General features: G+C 37.5%; 1 protein-coding gene across 5 annotated transcripts in view; it reads left to right on the top strand.

The window, feature by feature from the left end:
- klhl29 (kelch like family member 29) overlaps positions 1-26,551 on the top strand; it is a 434,041-nt gene that overhangs the window by 308,668 nt on the left and 98,822 nt on the right. For all 5 annotated transcript variants that reach the window (XM_030128391.1, XM_030128389.1, XM_030128386.1 and 2 more), the window contains 2 exons: positions 1,102-1,284; positions 10,640-10,820. In XM_030128391.1, the coding sequence (XP_029984251.1) occupies positions 1,102-1,284; positions 10,640-10,820 (364 nt within the window). The remainder of the gene's footprint in view (positions 1-1,101; positions 1,285-10,639; positions 10,821-26,551) is intronic.

Genomic DNA, 26,551 nt, shown 5'->3' with positions numbered 1-26,551 from the left:
GGAGTGTATGAAGATTAGCTCTCCTTCCCCTTTATTTTTCTTTTCTTGTCTCCTGCCGTCTTTGTTTCCCTCTCTTTTCTCTCACCTCGGTGCTATCTCCCCCTGTCGCCTTTTGCTTCCCCTCCTCTCCCCGTTGCCGGTTTGCCTCCGTCTGCCTCTCTGCCTGCCTTCCTGCTGTTTCCAAACACACAGCTCATTTCTGTCTGGCGGCTCGTCGTCCTGCCTGCTGCCGGAGACTGAGAAGGACCTGAGACACGCATGTGGCAGCCTGCCAACCTGTTTGTGTGTTTTGGATCACTGGTGTCTTTATCCACCCGCTATCTATGTGTGAGTGTCTGAGTGCAAAGATCAGTGGAGAAGTAATAGGGATAAGCACTAAACGTGTTCAACTATGTACTTCATCACACAAGGTCTTTTTTGTGCTTGGGTGTGTACACGAGACGAGACGTGTCCTCGCTTACAAATGCACACAAATTGATTCTCGCCTATTGATTTTTGCAATTCTCTTATGACACATCCAAACAGTGTACGTTTCACAGTGAGGGTGCAGACGAGTGAGTGTGTAGGTTCGCATTATGTGTAGGAAGGGTGAATTAGAAAGCTGGGCGGCAACCTGAACACATGGCAGCACCATCAGTCTCGGTAATTGAGTTATACTTTCCCGTTTAACGCAGTAGTTTCCTGTGACCAAGAAGAAACTTTTCTACTTTGCATTTTGCTTTGCATTTCCCGACAATTCTATTGACTCGGGGACGCCAAGGCCCGCTGAATTCAGAGCAGAAAACTCATAATCTATAGCTGCTCCTCTGTTCAGTGATCAAGGCTGTGGTTTGAAAATGACATGTTCTTTGTTTTAGTGTTAGAATTATTTAATACATGGAAATGTTTAGCTTGCATAAAAGCCAAATGCATAAATGTCGGGCAACATGCCAGGTGGTGAGTGCGGGCCAGGGCTGACTCAAAGAAGCTTTGACTGAGTCCTGGTCCTTATTTACTGGAGGAAACCCTCCCTAATAGACAGCTTTCTCCCACCTCTTTCCCCTCTTTGTCCACTCCCATCTCCCTCATTGTCCATCCTCCTCCTCTTCTTTTGTCCTCCAGGTGTAGCCGAGGTGATAGTTCTGGTAGGAGGGCGCCAGGCTATCGGCATGAACCAGCGCTCCCTGACAGCAGTCACCTGTTTTAACCCCCAGAACAGTAAGTGGTACCCGCTGGCCAGCCTGCCCTTCTACGACCGCGAGTTCTTCAGTGTCATCTCGGCGGGAGACAACATCTACCTGTCAGGTGAGCTAAATCGCCCACTCTAGCGGCATGATTGCAGCTTTCGGACGCAGTCGTATAACAGCGTGGTGCAGGAGGACGGCGGATGGCGTCAGTTAATCACTCTGCGGTGGTAGACAGGGATGATCTGATTTTATTAACACTGTCCTGGTGGTTCAATAATAGGAGTCGTATTTATGGGTAAATGTTTAAAAAAAAAAAAAAAGGGATTTAGAATAAGAGAAAAAACATTCAATGTTAACCCTTAGGAGTCTGAGTTGACTCAGGCTGTTTTTGAATGCTTTTAATTTTACCTTTATATTTCTCGTTAAAAAACTGTTTACCTTGTCTTGTTTGGTATATTTTTTTTAGTATAACCTCACCTGTGTGACTTCAGTTATTTTTTTCATTTGACATGCTCTATTAAGATAAGATAAAATATACCTTATTGATCTCCCAAGGGGGAAATTCAAGTGTGTATAGCAGCGCAACACAGTATGCACCAATACAATAGAAGAATAAAGACATAAAAAGTGGAGCTTTTCAAGTTTGTATAATTTCATTTCATTTGTTTTATTATTATTATCATTATTATTATGATTTACTATTATTTATTTATTTATTTATTTGTTTGTTTTGTTGTTTGTTTGCTTATCAATCATTTATGTACTAGTACTTATATTTTATTGGTTGATTTTTGTTTTGATTTCACTGTCTACATGTTCGAAATAAAGATTTCATTCATTCATTCGAAATATAAACAATATTAACAAGTCTGTTCAAGTGGATAAAGTGACAAAAAATATCAATAATAATAATGATATAGTGGCATTTTATTAACAATTAATTATTATTATTATTATTACTATTTTTATAAATTGTTATAAACAATTTATTTTATTAACACACTGAACCTAAAATCCCACAAAAAACATGAAATTCAAATAGGAAAAAGTTAGATTATGTACTGTTTTTCTCCAAAATCGTGTTAAATGAACCATTTTTAGACTTTAGAGTGAATATATAAATTGAAGATGACATTTTTCCCCCCAAATTTAGCAAATAATAACTTTTATACAGCTATTTACATGAAAATGCAGGCAACACCTCAGGGGTTGTTTCAAAAAATGATATACAACTGTCAAACAAAACAATCTGGTGTCACAATATGATGCAGCAAACATGTTCAATGAACCATTTTTACAACTCAAAAAAACTGTCAACAGGTGTCACAAGATGCCACACATCTGATTGGTTGATGTAGTGAACTTTTATACCAAACATAGTCACATGTTTTTTTTTTTTAGCTTAGATGCCCATTTTTTCTGTCTCTTCCTGCACTGAACGCACACCAAACATGATGACAATATTGCTGAAAATTATGTTTTTATTGTGTATCATAAGTCTGTTTTTTCTTGGCCTTTCGACACATTTGACTTCGCAGTATTACTTTGACATCTGCACTTTACACACAAGTTGAAAGAAACACTCCGTCTGCTGCTACATCAGCTTAAATCAGTTGGTGATTTGGATGTAAGGGTGCGTTCAGGGACTCCTAAGGGATAAGGGAAAGACAGTATAAATTAACAGTTAATGAGTCAGCATTATTAATAAACAAAAAAAGAACAAACCGGACACTTCTGTATCTGTTAAGACATTATTAAAAACACTGTATTATGTAATTACTCACAAAAATGTCACTTCAGTATGTAATAAAACATGCTGAAATAATGACTTTGTACAGAATAGATCCTTAAAGCTACAGTGTTTGGTAGTTCTGTTGCATCATTGGGCTAGAGTTCCATAGTTACCTTTCAGCGTATTATAATTAAAGTGGTCTCGGAGGAAACATGAATAATACCCACTCCTGCGGACTCTGTGGAAAATCTACCCTATCACACAGACATAATCTAATCATAGTAGTATTCAGAGAGAGGAAGGGGGAGTTAACCATATGACTGACAAGTGTAATTACAGATCACCACTCATAATATACACTCGAAAAGTTGTGTGAAATGAAGTCGGGTCTTCTGTCTTCATATTTAATCTGTGGGTTTGAATACAGAGGAGGTAACTGCAATAAGAACATATGTATTTTCAAGTTCTGTTTTTTTTTTTTTTTTTTTTTTTTTGCTTATTTCGGCTTCTGCAGCTTTGATTGTGTTGCATTTTGTATCAGCGGTTCTTACAAACGGTGACAGGAGATAACAGATAAACATTCATCTTCTCTGTAAATGTCCATTAAGCTTAATTCATTTTTCCCAAACGTTAAAATAAACTGCTGTTATAGCTGGCTCTGAGCTTGGTCTAAATATCCACATAAAAGCAGGAGCAGGAGCAGCTTTTTTTTTTTTTTTTTTTTTTTTTTTTTTTTTTTTTTAGAATTTCATCTCACAAATACAGCCTAACTCAGGGATATAAAAGCTCATTTCACACTTTTGTATCTACCAGGGTTGACTAGTACAATGGTCTTTTGAAAGGGCACCACAAAAAGACCAGTAAAAACCTTTCGCTTATTGAAAATGCAGCTGCTAAAAGTGCATTTCCTGTGTTTTTAACAACCATTAAGGTATGTTGTATCAAAGAATACACATTAATTAAAAAATATAAGGAACGCGATTGCATAATGCATTCTGTTTATTATTACAACATGGAGCGGATTATGATTTAATGTACGTGTTATTATATGAGTGAAGTGAAAATATTTAACATTTTAATTATTGCACAGAGCAACAACATTACATACATACCGACAGATGTTTATCAGCGTCAGAATAGATCATCCTTCTGTTTTGTCAGAAGCAGGCAGCGAAGCGAATGACCTTGCATAAAAAAACTTTTAATTGAGTAGTATGCATCTACAGTATCTACAAACAGCATAATGTTTTGCAGAAAAGTGCAGAATCCATGGTTCCTTTGTGAAATTCAGTCTAATACGATTGGTCCTGAACTTGACATTCATGATAAGCTTGTTGAAAGCACATTTTCGCTTTATGACCGCTTTTATTTGGTAAAGTGATGCTCCTCAGACCGCCGTGTGCTTCCTGTGACCTTTGAGGAACCGTAAAAAGAGTTAAGAAAGAATGGCCGGCCTCAAAGCTCCCTCATATGTCGTTTTAAAAGCTCTTCACTTTATTCAGCTTTAAAGTCTTTCCTGTCATAAGTGTTCCTTCTTGAATCAAATGCATCCTCCTCATTTACCTTCTGTGGGGATTTCTTTTTGTTTATTTAGTTCCATAGCTGCACGCTGTCTACTCTGAGTGCCTGTAGGACTCACTTTTAAGGCGCCTTTCCAGATTGTTTTAATTAAGTGGTTTGTTAGTTTATTTTATGAAAACATCTGTGATTATATAAATAGTTAAGAAAAAAAAGTTGCTAGATTACAGTTACTAATCAAAATGGTTGCCATCTGAAAAAAGTTAAGCATGTTAAGGCTGGTCAACTTTTTTTCTTTTTCCCATTATAGTACAGTATTAGGCTACATTCAGACTGCAGCCAAATGTGGCCCAAATCTGATTTTTTTGCCTCTATTTGACCTGTATCTGACCTGTTAAAGTAGTGTTTCTCAAAGTGTGGGGCAGGCCCCCCAGGCGTGCCGGGGGGGGGGGGCATGGGATCTCTCCTGGGTGGTTGTTTTTTTTTTTTTTTTCTCCTTCAGGTTAGAACATTTAGCAAGTGGAACTAATATTTTAGTGTTGGAGCACCCTGGACTCATTTTAGGGACGTACAACAAACAAATCTACTGCCATGGTGATCTGTCACTAGACTAGACAAAGAGTTTAGGTTTAGAGAATGGACAAGGATTGGACTGGAAAAAAAAAAGTGGAATGTTTCTGTTTTTGCACAATTTGTACAGTTTGAACTTTAATGTTCGGAGATGTGCAATGGAAACAGGCTCATTGCAGCCACTGATATTGTTAAAATGTTCATCTTCATTACCAAAATTTGTTTGTTGTTCTAAAAAAAGTAACTTCATTGTCATAATTGTAAGATAATTGCGCATTTCCAATTTTTATTTGGAAAAATATTGTCTCGGGGCAGTCTTGTTGAGTTTATTTGTATTGTTCAAGCAAAAATCTAAGTTATTTTTAATTTGAACAACGAATTATTCAAGGAAAAGCAAAAAGTATTGTTATAATATTGATGTTTCTTTCAATAAAAGTTATAATTGCACCACTGTTACAGTGTTGCTGGGGTGGGGGTTGGGGGGGCTGGAGATTTTTCGTCTTCCAAAAGGGGGGCCAGACAGAGAAAGATTGAGAACCGCTGTTAAAGACAGTCTGTACGGCTCAAATCTGATTTTTTTTTTTTTTTCAAATCCAACCCAGGCCACTTTCATATGTGGTCCTAAATCCGATACATATCAGATATTTTGCAATGTGACGTCAGTCTGAACAGCCAGGTCGCATTTATCCAACCTTTATGTTATTGAAATGCCAGTACAGCCTGACTGCAACACACTTGCGAACAGATATAGGTCGCCGGAGATGAGTGACTTGTCCTGAGAGTGTTATGGAGAGGCGGTCACAGATATATTTAAATGTTCTTCTTGTCATTTGAAAATTATGAATGAAGTCTGTGTCAGTGAAGCCGCTAACATCACTATCCCACCACTCCTGACTCCGACTCCACATCCAAATACTCCGTTTTACAGACGTAGCAGCCATTGCACCACAAAAGGCCAAAGCAAAAAACCTGGCTCTCCTCATTTTTAATCTTCTACTTAAAATTATGTGACTGTAATGGTGCTGACTTTGGTTGTAGAGAAACTTTATCAGTGCCACACACACGCCGATACGAGATGCCGCCATAGTTACTTCTGTAAACACAGTGCGTGCTGCGTGGTCACGTATTATATCAGGACCTCTTTTGCACTTGCAGGTCACTTCAGGGTCGCATTCAGTTCATACTGAGAACTGAAAGAAGTCGCATTTAATTTGTAATATGAACGAGCACACAAAAAATCGGATTTCACAAAATAATCCGAATTATGCTTTAAGACCTGCTGTCTGAACGTAGCCTTAGTTTCTGTGTATATTTTTAGGACTTCTCATCTCTGTCTGTATTGAATATAATCAGTTCCATTACTTTGATTGAGTTAAAGTAGCCATTATGAATCCGTATCATGCTATGTTTCAGAAGTTCCCTTCCCAAGACTAGAAAGAAAAAGATAAATGATGGTGTTGGATTAAGTTCAATGTTTCACACCTCTGGATTCTCTTGTGAAATTCCAAAAGCCGCAACACTTGACCACACGATCTCTTAGAAGAAAAAAAAACCCACTATGACCACTATTATTTGGCAAAGTGAAAATCCCCAGACCCACGCCTGCTTCGTGTGACCTTTGTGAAACAGTTTAAGAGTTCAAAAGGAAAGCTGACCTCAAAGCTTTCTCATCTGTAGCTTTGAAAGGTTTGCTCTTCACCATAGACCACTTTAATGTCTTTTGTCTGAAAAGTTCTTTTTGTGTTACATGTATTAAATGTCTTGCCTATTACCTTCTGTATGGGGAATTTTTTGAACGTTTTTTTTTTTTTTTTTTTTTTTGAGCTTTTTTTCTACGTCTGCCTTTACAGTCACTGCAGTGTTCTGCAGTTTATTTTGTTCCATAGTGGCACACTGTGCACTCTGTGACTGCCTCTATGAGACACCTTTAAGTTGCTCCTCCAGAGGTAGACTGAATTTCTCTCTCCATGGTCCATTTGTGCGAGAATCCTGCACGCTACTCAGACCTTGACATTGCACCGTGGAAATGCAACAGGATTTGTCCTGCACACACCTTTCCTCTCCCTCTTTTCATATAAATGTAAATTTGTGTTTGGGCATTGGAACAGGTCTGCATGTGTCCACAGGGAGTCAGACAGCCAGTGGGGAAATCAGAGGTGTTCTAGCTAGCCAATCAACAGGCTCTGGTCTGTAACCTTCCTCGCACTCAGAACAGGGTCACCGAGTCACAGCTGGTGTTACATGTCAAACTACACAGCACTACACAGCTAACAGGCCTGCTTTGAAGAAAAATGAAACAAGTACGGTTTTGTAGCTTGGCTGGTTGACTAGTCAACACAGCACTGATCAACTTTCAGTAAAAGATCCACTCCACTCATGTTAGAAAACCAAATGAAAGTCCTTCACTTCAAAAAATTCTACAAAAATATGACAAATCTTTGTTATTGTTAAAACCCCTTCACGTCCTTAAACTATTGCTCATATTCAAAATTTCAGCCTCAGTGGAAAAAAAGCTTGCAGCAAAATCCTTCAGTTTGTAGCCATTCCAGACCAAAAGCTTTTGGAAAACATTTGCACAAGGTTTTTTTTTCTGTTTAATTCAGTTTGATTATTTATGCCCGGAATATCTGAACTCAACACTGGATGAGTGGTGATGTTTTCTGTGAAGTTTCACACTTTTCAAATCAATTTTTGTGCTTTAGTGTAACGACGGCTTCACATTCATATTTTATTTGTAAAAGTCAAATAAGTAATTCTGATTGGCTCCAAAGTATTTTTACATCAAAATTCCCCCTGATAAGATAAGATAAGATAAGATAAGATAAGATAAGATATGCCTTTATTAGTCCCACAAGGGGAAATTCCAGGTGTACAGCAGCAAAGTAGAAGAGCAAAAAAAGTGCAAATTCAAAAGTAAAGACAAATCAAATAGATCTACGCCATAAATTCAGATTCATTAGTTGAACATGACAACGATAAACTCTGAACAGACATCATGTATGGACAGAAGTCAACATTCCAATGCTGGGCCATTCCATCCTTGGCTCTTTCTTACCTTTGTTGGTATGTGTTTGTCGTTGTTTACCATGTTGGTATGTTTCACTTCCATTACCACTGTCAGTATGTGATTATTGTTGAAATATATTGTATTATAAGTTATGCAGACTATCATTTAGATAATTACTAAGTGTAATATACTATTGGTTATTTACATTATTAGGACTCTAAACAGATGTTACTATATTGTTAAGGCAGCAAAAGTAATGTGTTATGTTGTATAAATGTGAGATGGGGGTGGGATTTAATATGTTTTCTTCTTCCCACTCCTTTATGAGCAGTACATATTGAATTTATTTTGTTATTACTAGTGTACATGGCAATTGCTATTTTATCTTGATCATTTTTAGTTCCTTGTACAGAAAAAGATGTTTTTTTTTTTCTGCTCAAAACAAATGAATGAATGAAGGAATGAACATGGAAAACCACTTGTTGTTATAAAGTTGTCTGGTATCCATTACTTATAAAACATGTTATTAGGGATGCACCGATACTGATACCAGTATTGGGTCCGATACTCAGTGTGTGTACTTGTACTCGTACTTGTAAAAGTACTCCGATACAACCGCACCCATACCACTTATGGCAGCATGACATTTGCAGTTAAGTGTAGCAGGTACGCGGCAGAGGAGTAATGTCAGCAGTGTGGAGATTTTTCAAAATAAATGACTATGATAAAAGTAACGCTGACTGCAAGTAACGTTAAAGACACAGACAGATACGGACGGACGGAGTGTTCTGTCTGTCCTCTGCGTACATTCCATCCATTTTCCAGGTGCTCACGGATGTGTACCCAGGCAGAGAATACCACTGGGAACCGTGGAGGTAGAGGATCTGTTCAAAGAGCGACTGTGTGAGTTAGAGAAAAACTACTGACAGATTTATGACAACTACACTATGACAACTACTAGTATCCACATTAGTGTTACCTCTGTCGTCTCCATGTTTATTATTACTGACTTAATTCTTCTTCTTAAAAAACTTTACTTTTCTTTGTGGTTTTCAGCCAGTATGGTTAATTAAGAGTGGCACCCCCTAGTGGATTGATTGCGAAACGCACTTTCCAATGCATTAAATGTCAGTAGCAGCTCTTTGTTACAGTCAGACTAATGACAATGGCAATAAAATGCATTTTAAAAAGTAACTTAGAACTGTAATGGTATTATTAAGTACTCATTTTGGTACTCGGTATCGGCAAGTACTCAAATGTAATAATAATAATAATAATAATAATAATAGTAATAATAATACATCAGTGTTATATAGCACTTTTCTAAGTACTCAAAGACGCTTTACAATAAACAGCCAAGGGACAAACACACATCAAACAGGTATGGAGTTAATACTAAATGGCAATCTAAGAACAAATACAGAGACAAATACGGAAAAAGAAAACACATGAGAGAAGGTAGATGAGGGTGGATGAGGTGGAACAGACAATCAGTTTTCAAATGATGATCTGAAGAAGTGAGATTTGTGTTGGCATTTGAATGAAGTGAGTGTGTCGGAGCTCCGGATGTGAAAGGGTAGGGAGTTCCAGAGGGTTGGGGTGGCGATGGCAAATTTAAGTACTTGTACTTGTACTTCGTCTGGAAAAAAGTGGTATCGGTGCATCCCTAATATGTATTATTACCTCCGCCAAGGAGGTTATGTTTTTGTTGGTGTTGGTTTGTCTGTTTGTCTGTCTGTCTGTTTGTGTGCAAGATAACTCAAAAAGTTATGGATGGATTTGGATGAAAATTTCAGGAAATGTTGATACTGGCACAAGGAACAAATGATTAAATTTTGGTGGTGATCGTGGGTGGGTGGGCACTGATCTGCCTTGGCGGGGGGCTGCACTGTCTTTTCTAGAAAAGCACTCGGAGAGCGCAGACCTCTGCCAAGGTAGATCAGTGCCCCCACCCCTGATCACCACCAAAATTTAATCATTTGTTCCTTGTGCCAATAGGCAAGGCAGATTTATTTGTATAACACAATTCATACACAGGGCAATTTAAAGTCCTTTACAAAAATGGAGAAGAGACAGGTTAAAAACACATAATTACAATTAAAACATAATCAATAAAACATAAATAATAATCAATTAAAACAAAATAAAAAAAGAAGAGTGCAGATAGAACCCTTTCAGTTGTTCTATGCACAGTTGAACAGAGCTGTTTTCAGCCTGGACTTAAACATTGTCACAGTAGAGGTCTGTCTCACGTCATCAGGAAGACTGTTCCAGAGTTTAGCTGCATAGAACTGAAACACAGCTTCGCCCTGTTTAGTCCAGACTCTGGGCACCAGCAAAGGACCAGTCCCTGAGGTTCTCAGGGTCCGAGATGGTTCATATGGGACCGACATGTCACAGATGTACTTTGGTGCTAGACCATGGACAGACTTGTAGACCAGCAGAGCTGTTTGAAAGTCTATTCTCTGAGCCACAGGAAGCCAGTGCAGTATCAACATTTCCTGAAACTTTCATCCAAATCCGGGGCACTGATCTGCTTTGGTGGAGGTCTGTGCTCTCCGAGTGCTTCTAGTATTATAAATATATTCAAGGGTAGATATTTAAGTTACCATACATCCATCTGATTAAAACTCATTGACTTTCCAGGTGGTACCGAGTCGGGGGTGATGCTAACCGATGTGTGGTGCTACATGTCTCTGCTGGACAACTGGAATCTGGTGTCTCGGATGACCGTGGCGCGTTGCAGACACAACAGCCTGGTTTACGACGGCAAACTGTACACCATCGGAGGGTTGGGCGTATCAGGCAACCTGGACCACGTAGAGAGGTAAGTTACCGAAAAGTCGCACGTCTCCAAACAAAAACAAACCTCTCAAGCCGGATCCCAGCTGGTGTCTGCAGAGTCCTGTACGGTTCTAACCCCTGATTCTACAGCCATTTCTCCCAGCACATGTGGACGATTGTGCACAAGTAGGTGGATGCTGAGCTATCCAGTTCAAGCAAATAAATATTCACACTGCGCAGCGAAATGTGGCAGATGGTGTGGCATGCAGTAGTGCGGTGCAGCATATTACAAAAGTGGTCGGACAGGTTTGTTAGCATTTTCTGCGAGAGCAAAAGGTGCAGAGGAATGAATCTGAGTTGGAGCGTATTAAATGGTCACAGCTGTGAGTGTTGTTGTGGAGCGACAGAGCGCCTCTTACTTGTCTGTGAGTGTGAGGATTTGCTTTTAGACAGCAGCAGAGTGGTATATTGTGTCTGATTCCATCCACTTCAGCATCCACACTTCATATGAAGGTATCCAGCTGGGATTTTTCTTTTGGGGTTTTGTTGTGTGTAATAGTTGAAACTATTTGGCATTAACATAGACAGAGACCATGGTCTAATGGAGGAGAATGAATTCGTAGTGGCCTATTATATGAATTGGGATTGGCAAGACACAGACAAGAAACAAGTGAAATCAGTCAAGGTTTCTAATTGCTCTTGATGAGATTTATTGAAAGAGGAAGAAACTTTTTTACAGCCTTGAGCTTTACAAAGTGATGGAAAACTCATTTCTTCAGTCCAACTACTGCATTAAGACAAATAAACTCAAAGCTAGCTTGTCAATTTTTGTTTCCCTTAAAACAAGAATTAAAGTGTAAATAGATTTGAGCAGCCAGGATTGAACAACCAGCCTTGTAATTTGCAGACAACTGCTCTGCCTCCTGAAAATTGGTTACTTGTTTAGGCTACAAATAGTAATAAAAACTTCAAAACAGACATTGCAATGTCTATTCAGGTAGCAATCTAGAGGTCATAATCACTGCATCAAAGAAGACGCCCAGAAAAATGTTTGCGGTCACTTGTGCAAATAAGACGGTACCTGTTTTGTTTTGAAAAAATCATATTCAGATATGAGGCGGTCTTATCATCAACATTATATGCCATGTACCTAATCTTGTCCAGGCAATAGAGTTGTTAGATGCTAATAAGCTAGTTGATCCATTATGTTATCTTATTAACTTCAACAATGCATTTACTTTACCTTTGATTATTTATTTACACGGGTCATTGCACATTGATGAACGTTCATATCATACTGCATTATAACAACAATTACTCATTTACCTCTGTAGCCTCCAGACAGGAAAAAAATAAATAAAAAAAATTCATTACAAGCAATAATATGTAAATATGAGCAGATAAAGGATAATACAACAGATACCAGTGATTTTAGATTTTTTTTTGTGGGATATGATATGCATGTGTGGTACCTCACAGTCCCCTCTAGCGGTGTGTGTTGATGAGGTCAGTACATTTAATAATGGAATTAAACAGGGTTGGGAGTACTGTGTTTCAAAAGTAATGCATTACAGTAACAGATTACTTTTTGCTGTAACGCAGTAGTGTAAGGCATTACTAATGAATTTTCAGTAATATTTTACAAGACACTTTTTGCCCATAATTTAATTGCTTAAATGAAAAAAAACAAACAAACAAACAAACAGCAAGACCGCGAGACCTTAAGGAATCAGAAAAGCATTTGTGAAGTTCTGTTTCCTGTTGGTGTTCAGCCAATGGGTGAAGACGGTAGAAGACAGTACACTGGCGACATGGATGTATGCTCATTACTTTTCCATTTTTCCATCCTTTTATTTATCAGAGCAAGAACTTGACGTTGTGACCAAAATGAAATATCTGGGGCATATCATCCGGACCTCTGTGATGATGGTGATGATGATGATGATGATGATGATGATGATATGCAATGTCAGTGCTGTAAGCTATATGCCCAAGCAAATATGCTTGCACGTAAATTTCATACATGTTCTATTGAGGTCAAAATAGCACTCTTTAGAGCGTACTGTACCCCACTGTATACAGCTCACCTGTGGTGTAGCTATGGTAATGCAAAGTTGAATAGGATTAAGGTTGCATATAATGATGCTCTTAGAATATTTTTTGAAATATCCAAGGTGGGAAAGTGCTAGTTACCTTTTTGTTACATGTAATGTTTCTGCTTTCCATGCTTTGCTGAGACATTTTATATATAAGTTCATGTGCAGGCTCAAGGGATCTAGGAGTGGAATCATAATGTCTGACTGACACTAATCTGAGTGACACAAGGTACACCTCCATCTTCTGGAAATATTGGCACAAACATTCATTCATTCATTCATTCATTCATTTTCTGAGCTCGCTTTATCCTCACTAGGGTCACGGAGGTCGCACAAACAACTTCATGTTTTTTTATTGCTGACCACTGACTGACATTGTATATCTGTGATTTTTATCTCTGTTGCTTGGGTGTGTGTGTGTGTGTGTGTGTTTGTCTACTTTTGGACTTCGAGTCTGCCAAAAAAATAAAAGTAACCCTACCCCTGCTTTACAGTAGCGAGTTAGCATGATCCCTGTGATCAGCAATGACAAGATAAGCTAACATTTCTACGACTTGCTAGAATTCTTTATCGATTACAGATTTATCGACCGGCATCCTCAGCGCCCCGCCTCCTGTTTGAACATGTAAAATGTTGAAAAAAATGCACGTGTTCCTGCTGGGATTCGAACATCGTAGACTGTAGCATTACTTACTGAGCTATCCATCCACATTTACTTTAGGGCACAAATTTATGCGTCCCAAGGCTCTCCTATCTCTTGTATTGGGGGGGTTCAACTGTGTACACACCATTTATGACAAGAGTCTGTATGTAACTCAAAAGTAATACAGGAGTCTTGTAACCAGGGGCGCCGCTACCAATTATGTGCACAATGAAAGCATAATCGTTATGGACCCTACAGAAATTGACTATCTTCTCAATCTGTTGGACCGAGTGCCTGGGGGGGTCCATAAACAACGTCACTTATGATACCGTGAAAACGAAAATGAAACTTAACATCGTTTCAACATTCGCCTCCTGACTTCCACACCCCTCTTATACAGCGGATCTTACACGAAATTTTCACAACTTCTATATCCACTGGGCCCCCTCGACTGCTCTATGGGCCCCATGAATTTGTCATGTTTACCCCCCCTTATCGGCGCCCCAGCTTGTAACACATTACAATTCTGAGACAGTAATATTCTAATTTAACCCTTTCATGCATGAATTGTGAGAACCTTAGTCAAGATTTTTTTTCTTCAGTGTTTTTATTCCTCCTTAGGCATGAAAAAAACAATGCGATGGAGGTTTTTTTTTTCCTATGGAGTTACAAAAATATCCATGCATTTAATTTTTGAAGTAAAGAAACATGTGTTTAAAACCTAATATCAGAAAGTGAGATGAAAACAAAGAAATAAAAACATTTTTAATGCTGCTAATCTGATGTCTTCTCAAATTTTAACATATTCTAATGCTAGTAATTACTCACTTCATGGAGATAATATGCAAAAAAAACCTTCTTGTCTAACAAATAACAGTTGATTTACACTCAAACATGTTAGTGCAGATCAGGTTTATCAAGAACAGCAAAGTTACAGTAATGGTCTGAATGTCAGTGTATGGGATGGTGCGTAAGTGTTCACTGTGTTGGCTGATTTGGAACTAAAACAACAAAACCCATGAATATACAAGAGAACAGCTGGAGAAGAACTGTCCACTGGAGTGACCTATGCATGAAAGGGTTAAGGAATTACTTTTAAATAACAGTAACAAGTAATCTGTATGTATTACAGTTTGGATGTACCTCTCACAACATTGGAATTGAATAACCCCTGATTTGATAGTGGTAAGAAACAATCAGTTGGCCTTTAAATGAAAGAATCATAAAAAACTAAAACAGAAAGATTGTGCGTTATGTACAGGGTGGGGAAGCAAAATTTACAATGAACATTTAGTTGTTTTTTCTCAGCAGGCACTACGTCAATTGTTTTGAAACCAAACATATATTGATGTCATAATCATACCTAACACTATTATCCATACCTTTTCACAAACTTTTGCCCATATGAGTAATCAGGAAAGCAAACGTCAAAGAGTGTGTGATTTGCTGAATGCACTCGTCACACCAAAGGAGATTTCAAAAGTAGTTGGAGTGTCCATAAAGACTGTTTATAATGTAAAGAAGAGAATGACTATGAGCAAAACTATTACAAGAAAGTCTGGAAGATACTATTAAAGAAGAATGGGAGAAGTTGTCACCTGAATATTTGAGGAACACGTGCGCAAGTTTCAGGAAGCGTGTGAAGGCAGTTATTGAGAAAGAAGGAGGACACATAGAATAAAAACATTTTCTATTATGTCAATTTTCTTGTGGCAAATAAATTCTCATGACTTTCAATAAACTAATTGGTCATACACTGTCTTTCAATCCCTGCCTCAAAATATTGTAAATTTTGCTTCCCCACCCTGTACCAGGATATTAGTCGTTCAACAATGAGCAACTTGTACTAACCTTCACTGGAACATTAACAATGTACAGTAAAGAGCAGAATAAAAACCATACAAGACACCAAGCATCAACAATCCTTCTCAGACATTTAACCAAAAAAAAAACATAGGCTAACACCTTGAATTTTCTTTTAGATTTAAGTGAACAACATAAAGTAGGAAAAGTTTCAGAGAAGATGCACAGCATGTTAGAGAAAAGAGCACATTGTTATCGTGAAATAAATGAACAGAATAATCCGAACACACTGGCGGTCCATATTATTATTCAGTATTGGTGGTGCTTCCGTGGTTCACAGAACATTACTTCGATCATAGTTTTTCTAGATCCCAATCAGTTTAGTTCCTACTCTGAGTCGTCGTCTTCTTTCAGTCTTGGCCTTGCATTAGAGATGCGCGTTTTTTTTTTTTGTTTTTTTTTTTTTCAAACCCACTTTAGTGGAATTATTTGACCCACCCCACAAATAAAGTGACATTTTATGGACCCACACCAAACTGACCCGAGGCCGTTGATCCGCGCATCACTACCTTGCGCTCCATGTTTTCATGTAGAAAGATGAGAGTATCGACATGCGCTGAATGAAGGCTCACGCTGTCGTGCGATGGAAGGGAGAGAGAGAATAACACACGACTAGTCGACTCCTCCAAAGTAACGTCGACTTGTGCCACAGACGTCAACGCGTTGACAAACCGGCTTTTCTGTTAATGGTCTATTACAGGGGTCTCAAACATGCGGCTCGGGGGCCAAATGTGGCCCACCAAAGATTCCAATGCGTCCTGTGGGATGAATTTATAAAGTGTGAAAGTTCCACAGTCACGGCTGTCGAACTCATTTTAGTTCAGGTTCCACATACAGACCAATAGGATCTACAGTCAAATAACAGCATAATAACCTACAAAAAATAATGACTCCATATCTTCTTCTCGGTTTGATGTGAAAAAAATAACATTACACTATGCCACAGGTGTCAAACATGCGGCCCGGGGGCCAAATCCGGCCCGCCAAATGGTCCAGTCTGGCCCTTGGGATGAATTTGTGAAATGCAAAAGTTACACTAAGATATTAACAATCCTTTTAGTTCAGGTTCCACATTCAGACCAATTCAATCTCAAGTGGGTCCGACCAGTAAAATACTATCATAACATATAAATAATGACAACTCCAAATGTTTCTCTTTGTAAATGCAAGTATTTTCATGTATTTACACTAAAACAAAGTATAATATTGCCAAATAATGTAAATAACCTGAAATGTCTTAACAGAATTAAGTACAATTTTACCAATATTCTGCCTGTTACTCAATGTTTTGTGTGTTTGTAGATCCACTGTGATCTGTAAGTTCTAATGTACATGTGTAAATGATAAACTGCGGCAGAATATTGTTAAAATTACATGTATTTTTTCAGTTTGTTCATGTTATTCACGTCTTTTGAAAGGATAGTTTGTAGATGTAAACCTTTTCCTAATGTAAATGACCTTTTTTCGCTCTAGAACATAGAGAAAATTTCGGAGTTGACATTATTTATATATTATTATGTTATTATTTTACTGGTCCGGCCCACTTCAGATCAAATTTAGCTGTATCTGGCCCCTGAACTAAAATGAGTTTGACACCCCTGCACTATGCCTATAAATTATGACGACTTTAAATTTTTGTCTTTGTTTTAGAGCAAAAAATTCCATTAAATGTTGAAAATATTTACATTTACAATCTATCTAGTAACAATAAAATGTGAATGACCTGAACAAATATGAACAACCTGAAATGTCTAAAGAAAATTAAGCACAATTTGAACAAGTTAGTTTGCGTTTTTTGTAGATCTGATCCATAAACCACATGTATAAATGATAAGTTGAGGCATAAATTGCACTTATTTTTCTTAAGAAATTTCAGTTTTTTCAGGTTATTCACATCTTTTTTGTTTGAATAGTTTATAAAAGTAAGTATTTCCATAATTTAATGGGGTTTTTTTTGCACTAAAACAAAGACAACATTTTGGAGTTGTCATTATTTATAGGTTATTATGCTATTTTTTTACTGGTCCGGCCCACTGGAGATCAAATCGACCGGAATGTGGCCCCTGAAAGAAAATGAGTTTGAGACCCCCGCTTTATTATGTATAGAACGGCCAAAGCAGTACGTAGGAAATACATCGTAAGTTCACTCATGGTAGTTGTCCGGTTGGAGCGTTCCATCTGTCTGCCATCGATTCTGCTGTTGCACAGTCGGATGCAGTCAGGAAGAAGGATGTTCTATAACTTGCAGTGCTGCAGTGTGTTGCCTCTCCGGTTCATTAGAATGTGATGAGGAGGATGATCTGAATAATCCATGATGTCCACCTTATTCCGCTTGCATCTCTCTACCACCTCCTCCAACTCGGTCCACTTTCCTTTCCAATCACAGTCGGATTTTTTTCCCACCCGTTTGTCCAGCTGCCTTACGTACTCATGTCTGATGTTGCCTCTCTAGGAAACCACCGATCTAAAACCCACACTCGCCGCCATCTTAGAACAGACGTCCAAGGACCTGAGCCGCCTTTGCCGCTTTTGTCGCTTTCATTATTATTAGAGTGACCCTTGTCTATTCCATGTCGGCGCTGTCTCCACCACATGAAGGCTGACCGGCTGAAGAGGGAACATTCAAGTCTTTTCAGATGTCCTTAGTATAATAAGTAGTTGTTATTTGGGCCAGCTCAAAGATACAGTGTGGTCTCGAGGGCCCTTGTTAGACCTGCTGTTTGTTTTTTCTGTTCTGGGCTCTTCATTTAAGGGCATATTAACACTGGTCCATGCTTAACCCTTTCATGCATGAATTACGAGAACCTTCATCAAGATTTTTTTTTCCTGAGTGTTTTTATTCCTCTTTAGGCATGAAAAAAAAAAAATGTGATTGAATTTTTTTTTTTTTTTTTTTTTTAAATCAACCTGTTTTTCATGGAGTTACAAAAATGTACACTCAGCTACACCATGAATTTTATTCTTGAAGCAAAGAAACATATATTTAAAACCCAATATCATAAAGTGATATGAAAACAGTGAAATGAAACTATGTTTAATGCAGCTAATCTGATGTTTTCTCACATTTTAACATATTCCAATACTAGTTATTACTCACTTCATGGAGATAATATGCAAAAAATAAATATTAACAATTGATTTCCACTCAAGAATAGCAAAGTTACAATAATGGTATGAATTGCAGTTTATGAGATGATGCATAAGTGTCCACTGTGTTGGTTGATATGGAACTAAAACAACAAAACCCATGAATATACAAGAGTAAAACTGTAGAGTAACTGTCCACTGTAGTGACCACTATGCATGAAAGGGTTAAATATAGCAGGTGACAGTAATAGATGTTAATAGAGGATGTTGTGTTACAAAAAAAAAGAGGAGGATTGAGGTCTGTTCTGGGTCAGCATAAAAATATGGCTCCAGTCTTTAGAGCAGGAAAACATGGTTTATTTTCAGCCTATTATACACTAATTAAAAATGTATATTTCTGCAATTACCTCTTCCTAAATTCCCTCTAAATCTTCCACAATGAACCTTTAAGATTTCCTAAGAAAAAAAAAAAACAAAAAAAATAAGCTATTGTATTAATCTTTAGGCAGTCTGCTCTTGCATAGTATATTAATCTCAAATAAGATCAATAAGACTTTACCGCTAGATATAAGATAGAAGTCTTGGCCATATCGGGGGGTTTTACAATCGTTTCATCTGATTCATTTCGCCTGACGTTGAAAATAGTGCACCTCATTTCTCATTTTTTCCCTTTAACCTGGACCGAAGCGTGCGTTTTAGCTGAGCGAGGGCTACCTCCCCCTGCACGGCAGAGTGAGATTAACCAAAGCAATCAAAAGAACATTACTGAGTATATTAGAGCAGGCCGCTGCCGCTCATTACCTAGCAGCTCAATTGATCTCCAAAGCTGTTCGCAATGCACAACAGTCCTCCAAATGAAACAGGCTAATTTGATATTTCCCCATAATGCTGCCATACAGTGTCGTTATGACAGGGGGTAGATGGAATATTTTTCCCGTAATGGAAACGCATTTGATTCCTCTGTCTCTGAGCTGCTTAATTTGAGAGCTCCTGGTGCATCTTGGGCATTCGTAGCTCCGAAAGAAATCACGCTTTCGCTGTTTTAATGCGCGTCTCGGTTTGTGCCCCTGTGTGCTTTTTTGTCAAATCACAAAGCATGTATGAGGCCCTCAGCAACTGGACTCAATTATCAGCACCATAAAACTTTAACCTACTTTGCCTCTCTCTAAGAAACGCCAGAGGCCTCTTCTGCTCGGTATTACACGGTGCTCTCTGGGAGGTTGCAGTATCTGGGGAAAAATAACACACACGCCGAAGAAAACAGTTGAACTTGTAATAGTTAGGAAGAAAATGCACGGCGCTCAGGTTGAGGCGAACCATTTGTAACACGGGGTCAGGATTGTATTCACCGGCCTTATCATGTAAAAGCTAACAGGTCTCTCAAGCTGTTTGGGCAAATTGTCAGAGCAGTCAACGGGCTTGTTTCTAAGCAACCCTGGTTTTTATTGTGTCTCGTACAGAAACTGCTGTGTGGAGCGAGAGTCAAAACTGAGTCAGAAGGTCTAAAGACTGATTTTGGGCACAGAATGCTCATATCTATCCAAGTCTGTGCTTTCACTGAAGGCAGAAACCGAATGTATGCCTGATATTCTGCAAAGTGCAGTGTTTTTAGCTAATGCTGTTGGAATTTTTGGTCTGTCTTTTCCATTTAAAGGCTCAGTGTGTGTTTTCTGGGCTTTTTAGTTAATGGATATTAACTCTGGTTCACACTGAAATGGAATAGGTGATTGTAATGCACCTTAACACTGAATTCCACATGCTAAGAAATAGAAAAAAAAAAAGACCATTCTGAGCATCTATTCATATTTTCATGCAAATATCCCCTAATTATTTTAGTAGTAGTAATAGTAGTAGTAGTAGGAGTAGTAGGAATAGTAGGAGTAGTAGGAGTAGCGGGGGCAATGGCATCAAATGTAGATAAATTGTACTTCTAATCTTATTTGGTTATTTTCATTTATTTATTTACTTATTTATTTTTCTTACTCTATCTCTCCTTTTCCTTTATCTTCTCCTCATTTAGTTTCAGTTACCTAATGATTGTCTTTGGTCATATCCCTGATTTGTTTATTTATTTCTATTTATTTATTTAAAGTTTTGTTTTTGTTTTTTGTTTTTTTTGAGAAGCCCACATCACAGCAGTCACACCACATACACATCTTACACACTCCACCACACACAGAACATTTACAAAACCAAGACAGAACATTGATTCATACTACTGACTGACATTTTGTTTCTTTTGTATATTACATGCCATATGTCTTTACCCCCCCCCCCCACACACACACACACACACACACACACATATCATGATGATGTAATGTAAATATTGTATAATACTGTACATAAATTTTTTGTCACTTGGTGTTGCTTCAATAAAGGCCAAAAAAAAAGTAGTAGTAGCAGAAATTGTTGTTGTGGTAGTAATGGTAGTAACAGTAGTAGTATGCTTTTTAAAAATATTTTATTTGACCTTTACTTAAAGTTGCGTATGACTTTCGGCACCAATTTTTCAGCAAATCTGTAAAACCAGAGTCATAGCCTAAGTATCACAAATCTGTAAGTCTTTCCGTGATTACTCACCTGAATCTCTTCCCTCATGGTGCGGTGCGTCCACCATGGTGCATGGAGCTCCGCTTCCCACAATGCACGTCATGACGAATTTCTGAAAATGCCTGAGTGACCTACCGGCTCTGTTTGTAAACAAATAGATTGTTTATGGTGGAGTGCATTTTGAAATTGTCCGCCGTGAGGGAAGAGATTCAGGTGAGTAATCATGGAAAGACTTACAGATTTGTGATACTTAAGCTATGACTCGGGATTTACAGATTTGATGAAAAATTGGTGATGAAAGTCATACGCAGTTGTAAGCAGACACATCATTCATACTGTATGAACTGCAATACATCACATTCAGATACTCAAGTATTTGCTTCTCAGTCATTGTGATAAAAAAACTAAAATCAGTGGTTATCTGGGCATCACCTTTCTAGCGCAACAAAAAACTCATTTAAGATTTACATTTACATTTATGAGTTTGGCCAGCACTTTTTTCCAAAGCGACTTACAGGGGAAAAACCAAAAATGAATGAAAAATACAAGAATAGATGAAAAACATAACAGATTGCTTTTAATGTTCAATTTTAAAGTTGAATTGTTTTATATTCATATACCTAGCTTTTGCACCTGCTTTTTATCTATTTTTAATGTGTTTGGTTTCTGTTTTTATCTGCTGTATGTAAAGTGTCTTTGAGTTCCATGAAAAGCGCTATACAAATAAAATGTATAATTATTATTATTAGTAGTAGTAGTAGAAGTAGTAGTAGTAGCAGTTTATTTTGAGCACATAGAATCATCAGATAACAAAGAATCATACAACACGGTCAAAACAAAGAAATAAATACAATTTTTTTGCGCTCGAAAAGGAGTGGGAAGAAGTATAACTTATTGACTCCCACCCCCTTTTTACAAACTAATAATCAAACTAGATCCGCCTCCTTTGCTTTGTTAACTCACATTTTCCTCTGTATATTTTTTACAATAACACAAAACATCCATACAAACCATTCATATACACTTTTTTTAGTCACCTAATACACAATCAGATTTGCAATAATCAACCGTTTTCAATAAACTATAATATACATATCCACCCCAATATATTTACTCCAAATACAGGGATCAATAAATATGATAGTATCTTCCTATCATGATAACCAATTAACTATAATATCTTATTTTATGCATACTTCTAATGTTCTATATTTTGTTATTATAGTGGATTTATACATCCTTTTAAATGCACAGATTGAAGAAGACATTTTTAAGTTTTGCTCCAGATTATTCCACAGATGGACCCCTCTAACAGAGATACACTGGCTTTTTATGTTTGTTCTACACTTAATTTTCTTGTAGATTTCAGTTCCCCTTAAATTATAATTACTTTGCCTGGGCTCAAACATCTCCTGTAGACTGTAGGGGAGCATATGTTCATGGGCTTTATACATTATAATAAGAGTATTAAGGTCAACCAGATCGTGTAGTTTTAGAGCATTTAATTTGATAAATAGGGGATAAAAAGTGAAAATGTAACATGTCAGTTGTAATATATTTACTGCAAATAGTGGAAAGAGTGGTCCATTTTATTCCAAATTATTTTTATTTAACAAATAATGCACCTTGACGCCCTTAAAAGTGCTTTTTTTCGTCATTGTTGTTTGTAGATTTAGATTTCTTAAAGAAAAGTAAATGTTACAAATGAAGTGTTTAATCCTTAAGTTTAATGTTAAGTCTTAAAAGTCTGAATCCAGACACATAACACATCATATGACATAACAATACAATAAATGACAGAATCACAAAAATCTGATCAACATATATTCATTATCATTGTGTAATGAATCGGGAAAAGCCGCAACAGCCAGACGTATGTGCCTCAAAGTCATGTGAAATTACTGTGAAAGCATCTAATGAGATCAATTTTCAGGTCATTTTGCATTTGTTTGCAGGCAAAACTCTTTCCCTGTTTAGTGTGGAGCAGACAGTAAGAATAAATACTGGGACTTGAGACGGATGTAGATTGGAAGACAGATGGAAAGCACAAGTCAAATAGATTTACAGATATCTCAAATCTGTGGGTGGACAAGGCAGACCATCCAGCCTGAGCCTACAGTGAGGGAGGCTTTTAGAAATAGTAGAAGTGCTCCATAATAGACAGTATCCAGAGCACATATATTTTATCACCTTAGTCAAACCCAGACATGCAAGTGGCAGTAACAAGTATTTTTAGTCTGGCTGTCTATTCTCCATGAAACAATCCATTGGTGGAGGTTTGTGCATAATTGAATCTAAAATATTGTACGTTTCTTCACAGATTACCATCTTAAACATATTTTTGAGGACCGGGTAGTCGATCAAATTCCTACCTGTCATGGACGTTAAAGCTAAGTGCACAACACATTACTGACAAGATGATTATAGGACAAAGTACGCAAACAGTCAAATCACTTCAAACAGGAATTTAACAAGAAAAAACCATGGAATGTTTGGCTGCCTTCTACAAGTCTACACACACATTGCACACATATCATTCCAGAAGTGTAGTTTATCTTACAGTGAAGGAATTATGGAGGATAATAACAACAACAGCACCATAATTGGTTGTCATTGTTATAGATGACAAAAAAAAACACATCTCACTGAACTGAATAATCACAAATCCATCTGCTTTACATAAACCCTAACTAACCTGCAGCAGGAGCTCAGATGTGGTTAATGCCTAACAGGTTTTTTTTTTTTTTTTTTCCATAAATTGTCATATATAGCAACCACGTTATTATACGACAGATCCCCCTCTAATCTGAATATGTTTGGAAAATGACTGACTGTGATCTTAATAATGATGTGTTTATGGACAAAGCTTAAAACACAATAATATCAGTACATGAAATGGACGAGATTTTACAGCTGAACAGCGCGTGTTTGTTTAGCGTAGGAAGAATGGGCAAGTTTAAAGATTAAAGAGGATTTGTTGTGACGCTTCTGCACATTTGTTAACAGGCAGCTGGCCTGTCAGATCAACTCAAAAGACAGGTGCTGTACGTCACCAGGAGGGAAAGGCTCCACAAATAAGCAGATATTTATTTCATGAGGCTCAAACAGGGAAAACTGCATTTCCTCAAATATAGTTTTTTGTGTACAACAGCACAAAACACTGGCAGAATCATTGTCTCTCAACTTCAAAAGACTGTTTGATTTAATTTACATATAGGCTAGGGCTGGGCAGTGAAACAATAGCAATATGTATCGTGCAATAACTTTTCCCTCGATAGAAATATGAGACATGTACGATACAATTTCGATAGAATTCATTTGTCCATGTTTTGACAGACATAAGAACAGCCAGGGTGTGATGTGTTGGGTTTTTCTGGTTTTTACATCCCTACTTCTGCTCAATGAATTTCATCCTCGGTGGGACAACCAACAAATTGAAATAACAGGCAGGTCGTGACAGTTTTCTTCCACCTATATCCTACATTACTGGCACAAATGTTTGCCTTAACCGGCAGTCTCAGAATTTGCGAATGTTCCCATACACTGGGGTGCCTTAAGGGTGGGGGTGGGGGGTGGGGTTAAACGTGACACATTCATGGGGCCCAGCATTTGTGTGTGTGGGGGGGGGGCATAGAGCAGTGGAGGGGGTCCAGTGGATACAGGGTAGAAGTTGTGAAAATTTCGTGTAAGATCCGCTGTATAATAGAGGAATAGAATGTTGAAAGTATGTAAAGTTTCACTTTCGTTCCACGCCACGTTAGTTATGGACCACACCTCCATGTATATAACTGCTGCCCCCCCCCGCTCCAACACAAAAAAAAAAACATCCCTTCTCTCTGTTTTTTTGACAAATCGCGCCCTGAGAACAGCCAATCATAATGAAGTAGCGCCCCAGCGAACCAATCACACTACAGCAGAGGTGTAACAGCAGCCGCAACACGCACGCTAATGTTTAGGCTGCAGTGGGAGGTAATGAGTGTTCCCTCAGGAGAAAATGTGACCAAAAACTTGGGCGACCAGGTTACCGAAAAGTAGGGTGCAAACAGTTTCAGTTTGGGGCCTTCAATACAATACAGAGGTGTACCGAACGAATACATGTAGATGAACGCAAACACTCACTTTTCCTAAAGTTTCATTTTTGGTTTTACACCAGTTACGGCACTTAAGGAATGCACCCACACTTATATACCCCTGTTGAGCCGCATTATGTAATAAATTCCCATTATGTAATAAAAGTTCAAAATGTAATAAGAATGTCACGTCATCATGTAATAAAGCCACATTATGCAATAAACTGACACATTTGTAATAAACTACGTCAACGCATTATACAGTAATTTTTTTTCACATTATATAGTAAGTTATTACAATTTGAGAATTTTTTACAAAATGCACTTGACACTTTTTTATTTTTAAAAAAAGTAATAATTCATTATGTATGTACCAAAGGTGTGAATGTTTAGCTCTTTTTTTATATCCAGAAATGTTGTTTACATTGTTAAAGACACTTCTCTGAGGTTTTTTTTTTTTTTTTTCAACTGGCATAGACACCTTATATTGATCAAAATATTTTAATTTGCCTTAAAAAGGTTCTGTTTCGAAATAAATCCATTTATTGTTCAACATCAGCATTTTCTACTTTATGTGTGAATGTTGGAGTGTGTGTACTAATTGTGAATGTAATGCTAATAGGTAGGCTATCATTAGCACTACTACAGCTACTAATCTGCAGGGCTACTTCAATTAAAGAGGGCAAAAAAAATCTACTTGAGTGTCGTTATTACGTAATGAACCATGTTATTACATTTTCCTGAAACTAAAAATGTGTCAAGTGCATTTTGTAATAAATATCTCAAATTGTAATAACTTACTACGTAATGTGAAAAACTTAACTATATAATGCGTTGAGGTAGTTTATTACAAAATGTGTCAGTTTATTGCATAATGTGGCTTTATTACAAGATGACGTGACATTCTTATTACATTTGGAACTTTTATTACATAATGGGAATTTATTACATAATGCGGCTCAACACCCCTGGTATTGTTTTGTGAAGATGGTCTGTTTTGTTTGTGTTCTCTTAAAACTTGAAAGCTTTTTCCTGCTGGTCAGACTTTTAGTTTAGTTTTAAATATATGTACCTGTTTTATTTATCTGAAACAGTTGTATAATGTTCTGTAGCACATCTGTTATGTTCAACCTCTGACAGAAAATAAATCATATTTAACTCAAAAATAACCTTCTGATGTCCTCACAGCTAACTTACGAGTAACGGAGCATTTAAGCTTGACAAAAATAGTGATTTGATTTATATTGTTATACATATCAATATCATCTAATATGAAAAAAATTATCATGATATGATTTTTTTCCATATCGCCCAGCCCTAATACAGGCCTATGCAGATCCAAACTCCAACCTAGAATAAAATGTCTATATCCAAACCCAAAATACATTTAATATCAACAAATGTAGATGTGTGGATGTCAAACTGCACTGTTTGGAACACTCACGGTGCTTCTCAACCATGT

This window comes from Sphaeramia orbicularis, chromosome 24 (assembly GCF_902148855.1).
Source record: "Sphaeramia orbicularis chromosome 24, fSphaOr1.1, whole genome shotgun sequence".
Classification (NCBI taxonomy): domain Eukaryota; kingdom Metazoa; phylum Chordata; class Actinopteri; order Kurtiformes; family Apogonidae; genus Sphaeramia; species Sphaeramia orbicularis.
This window is presented reverse-complemented; position numbering and strand designations above follow the sequence as displayed.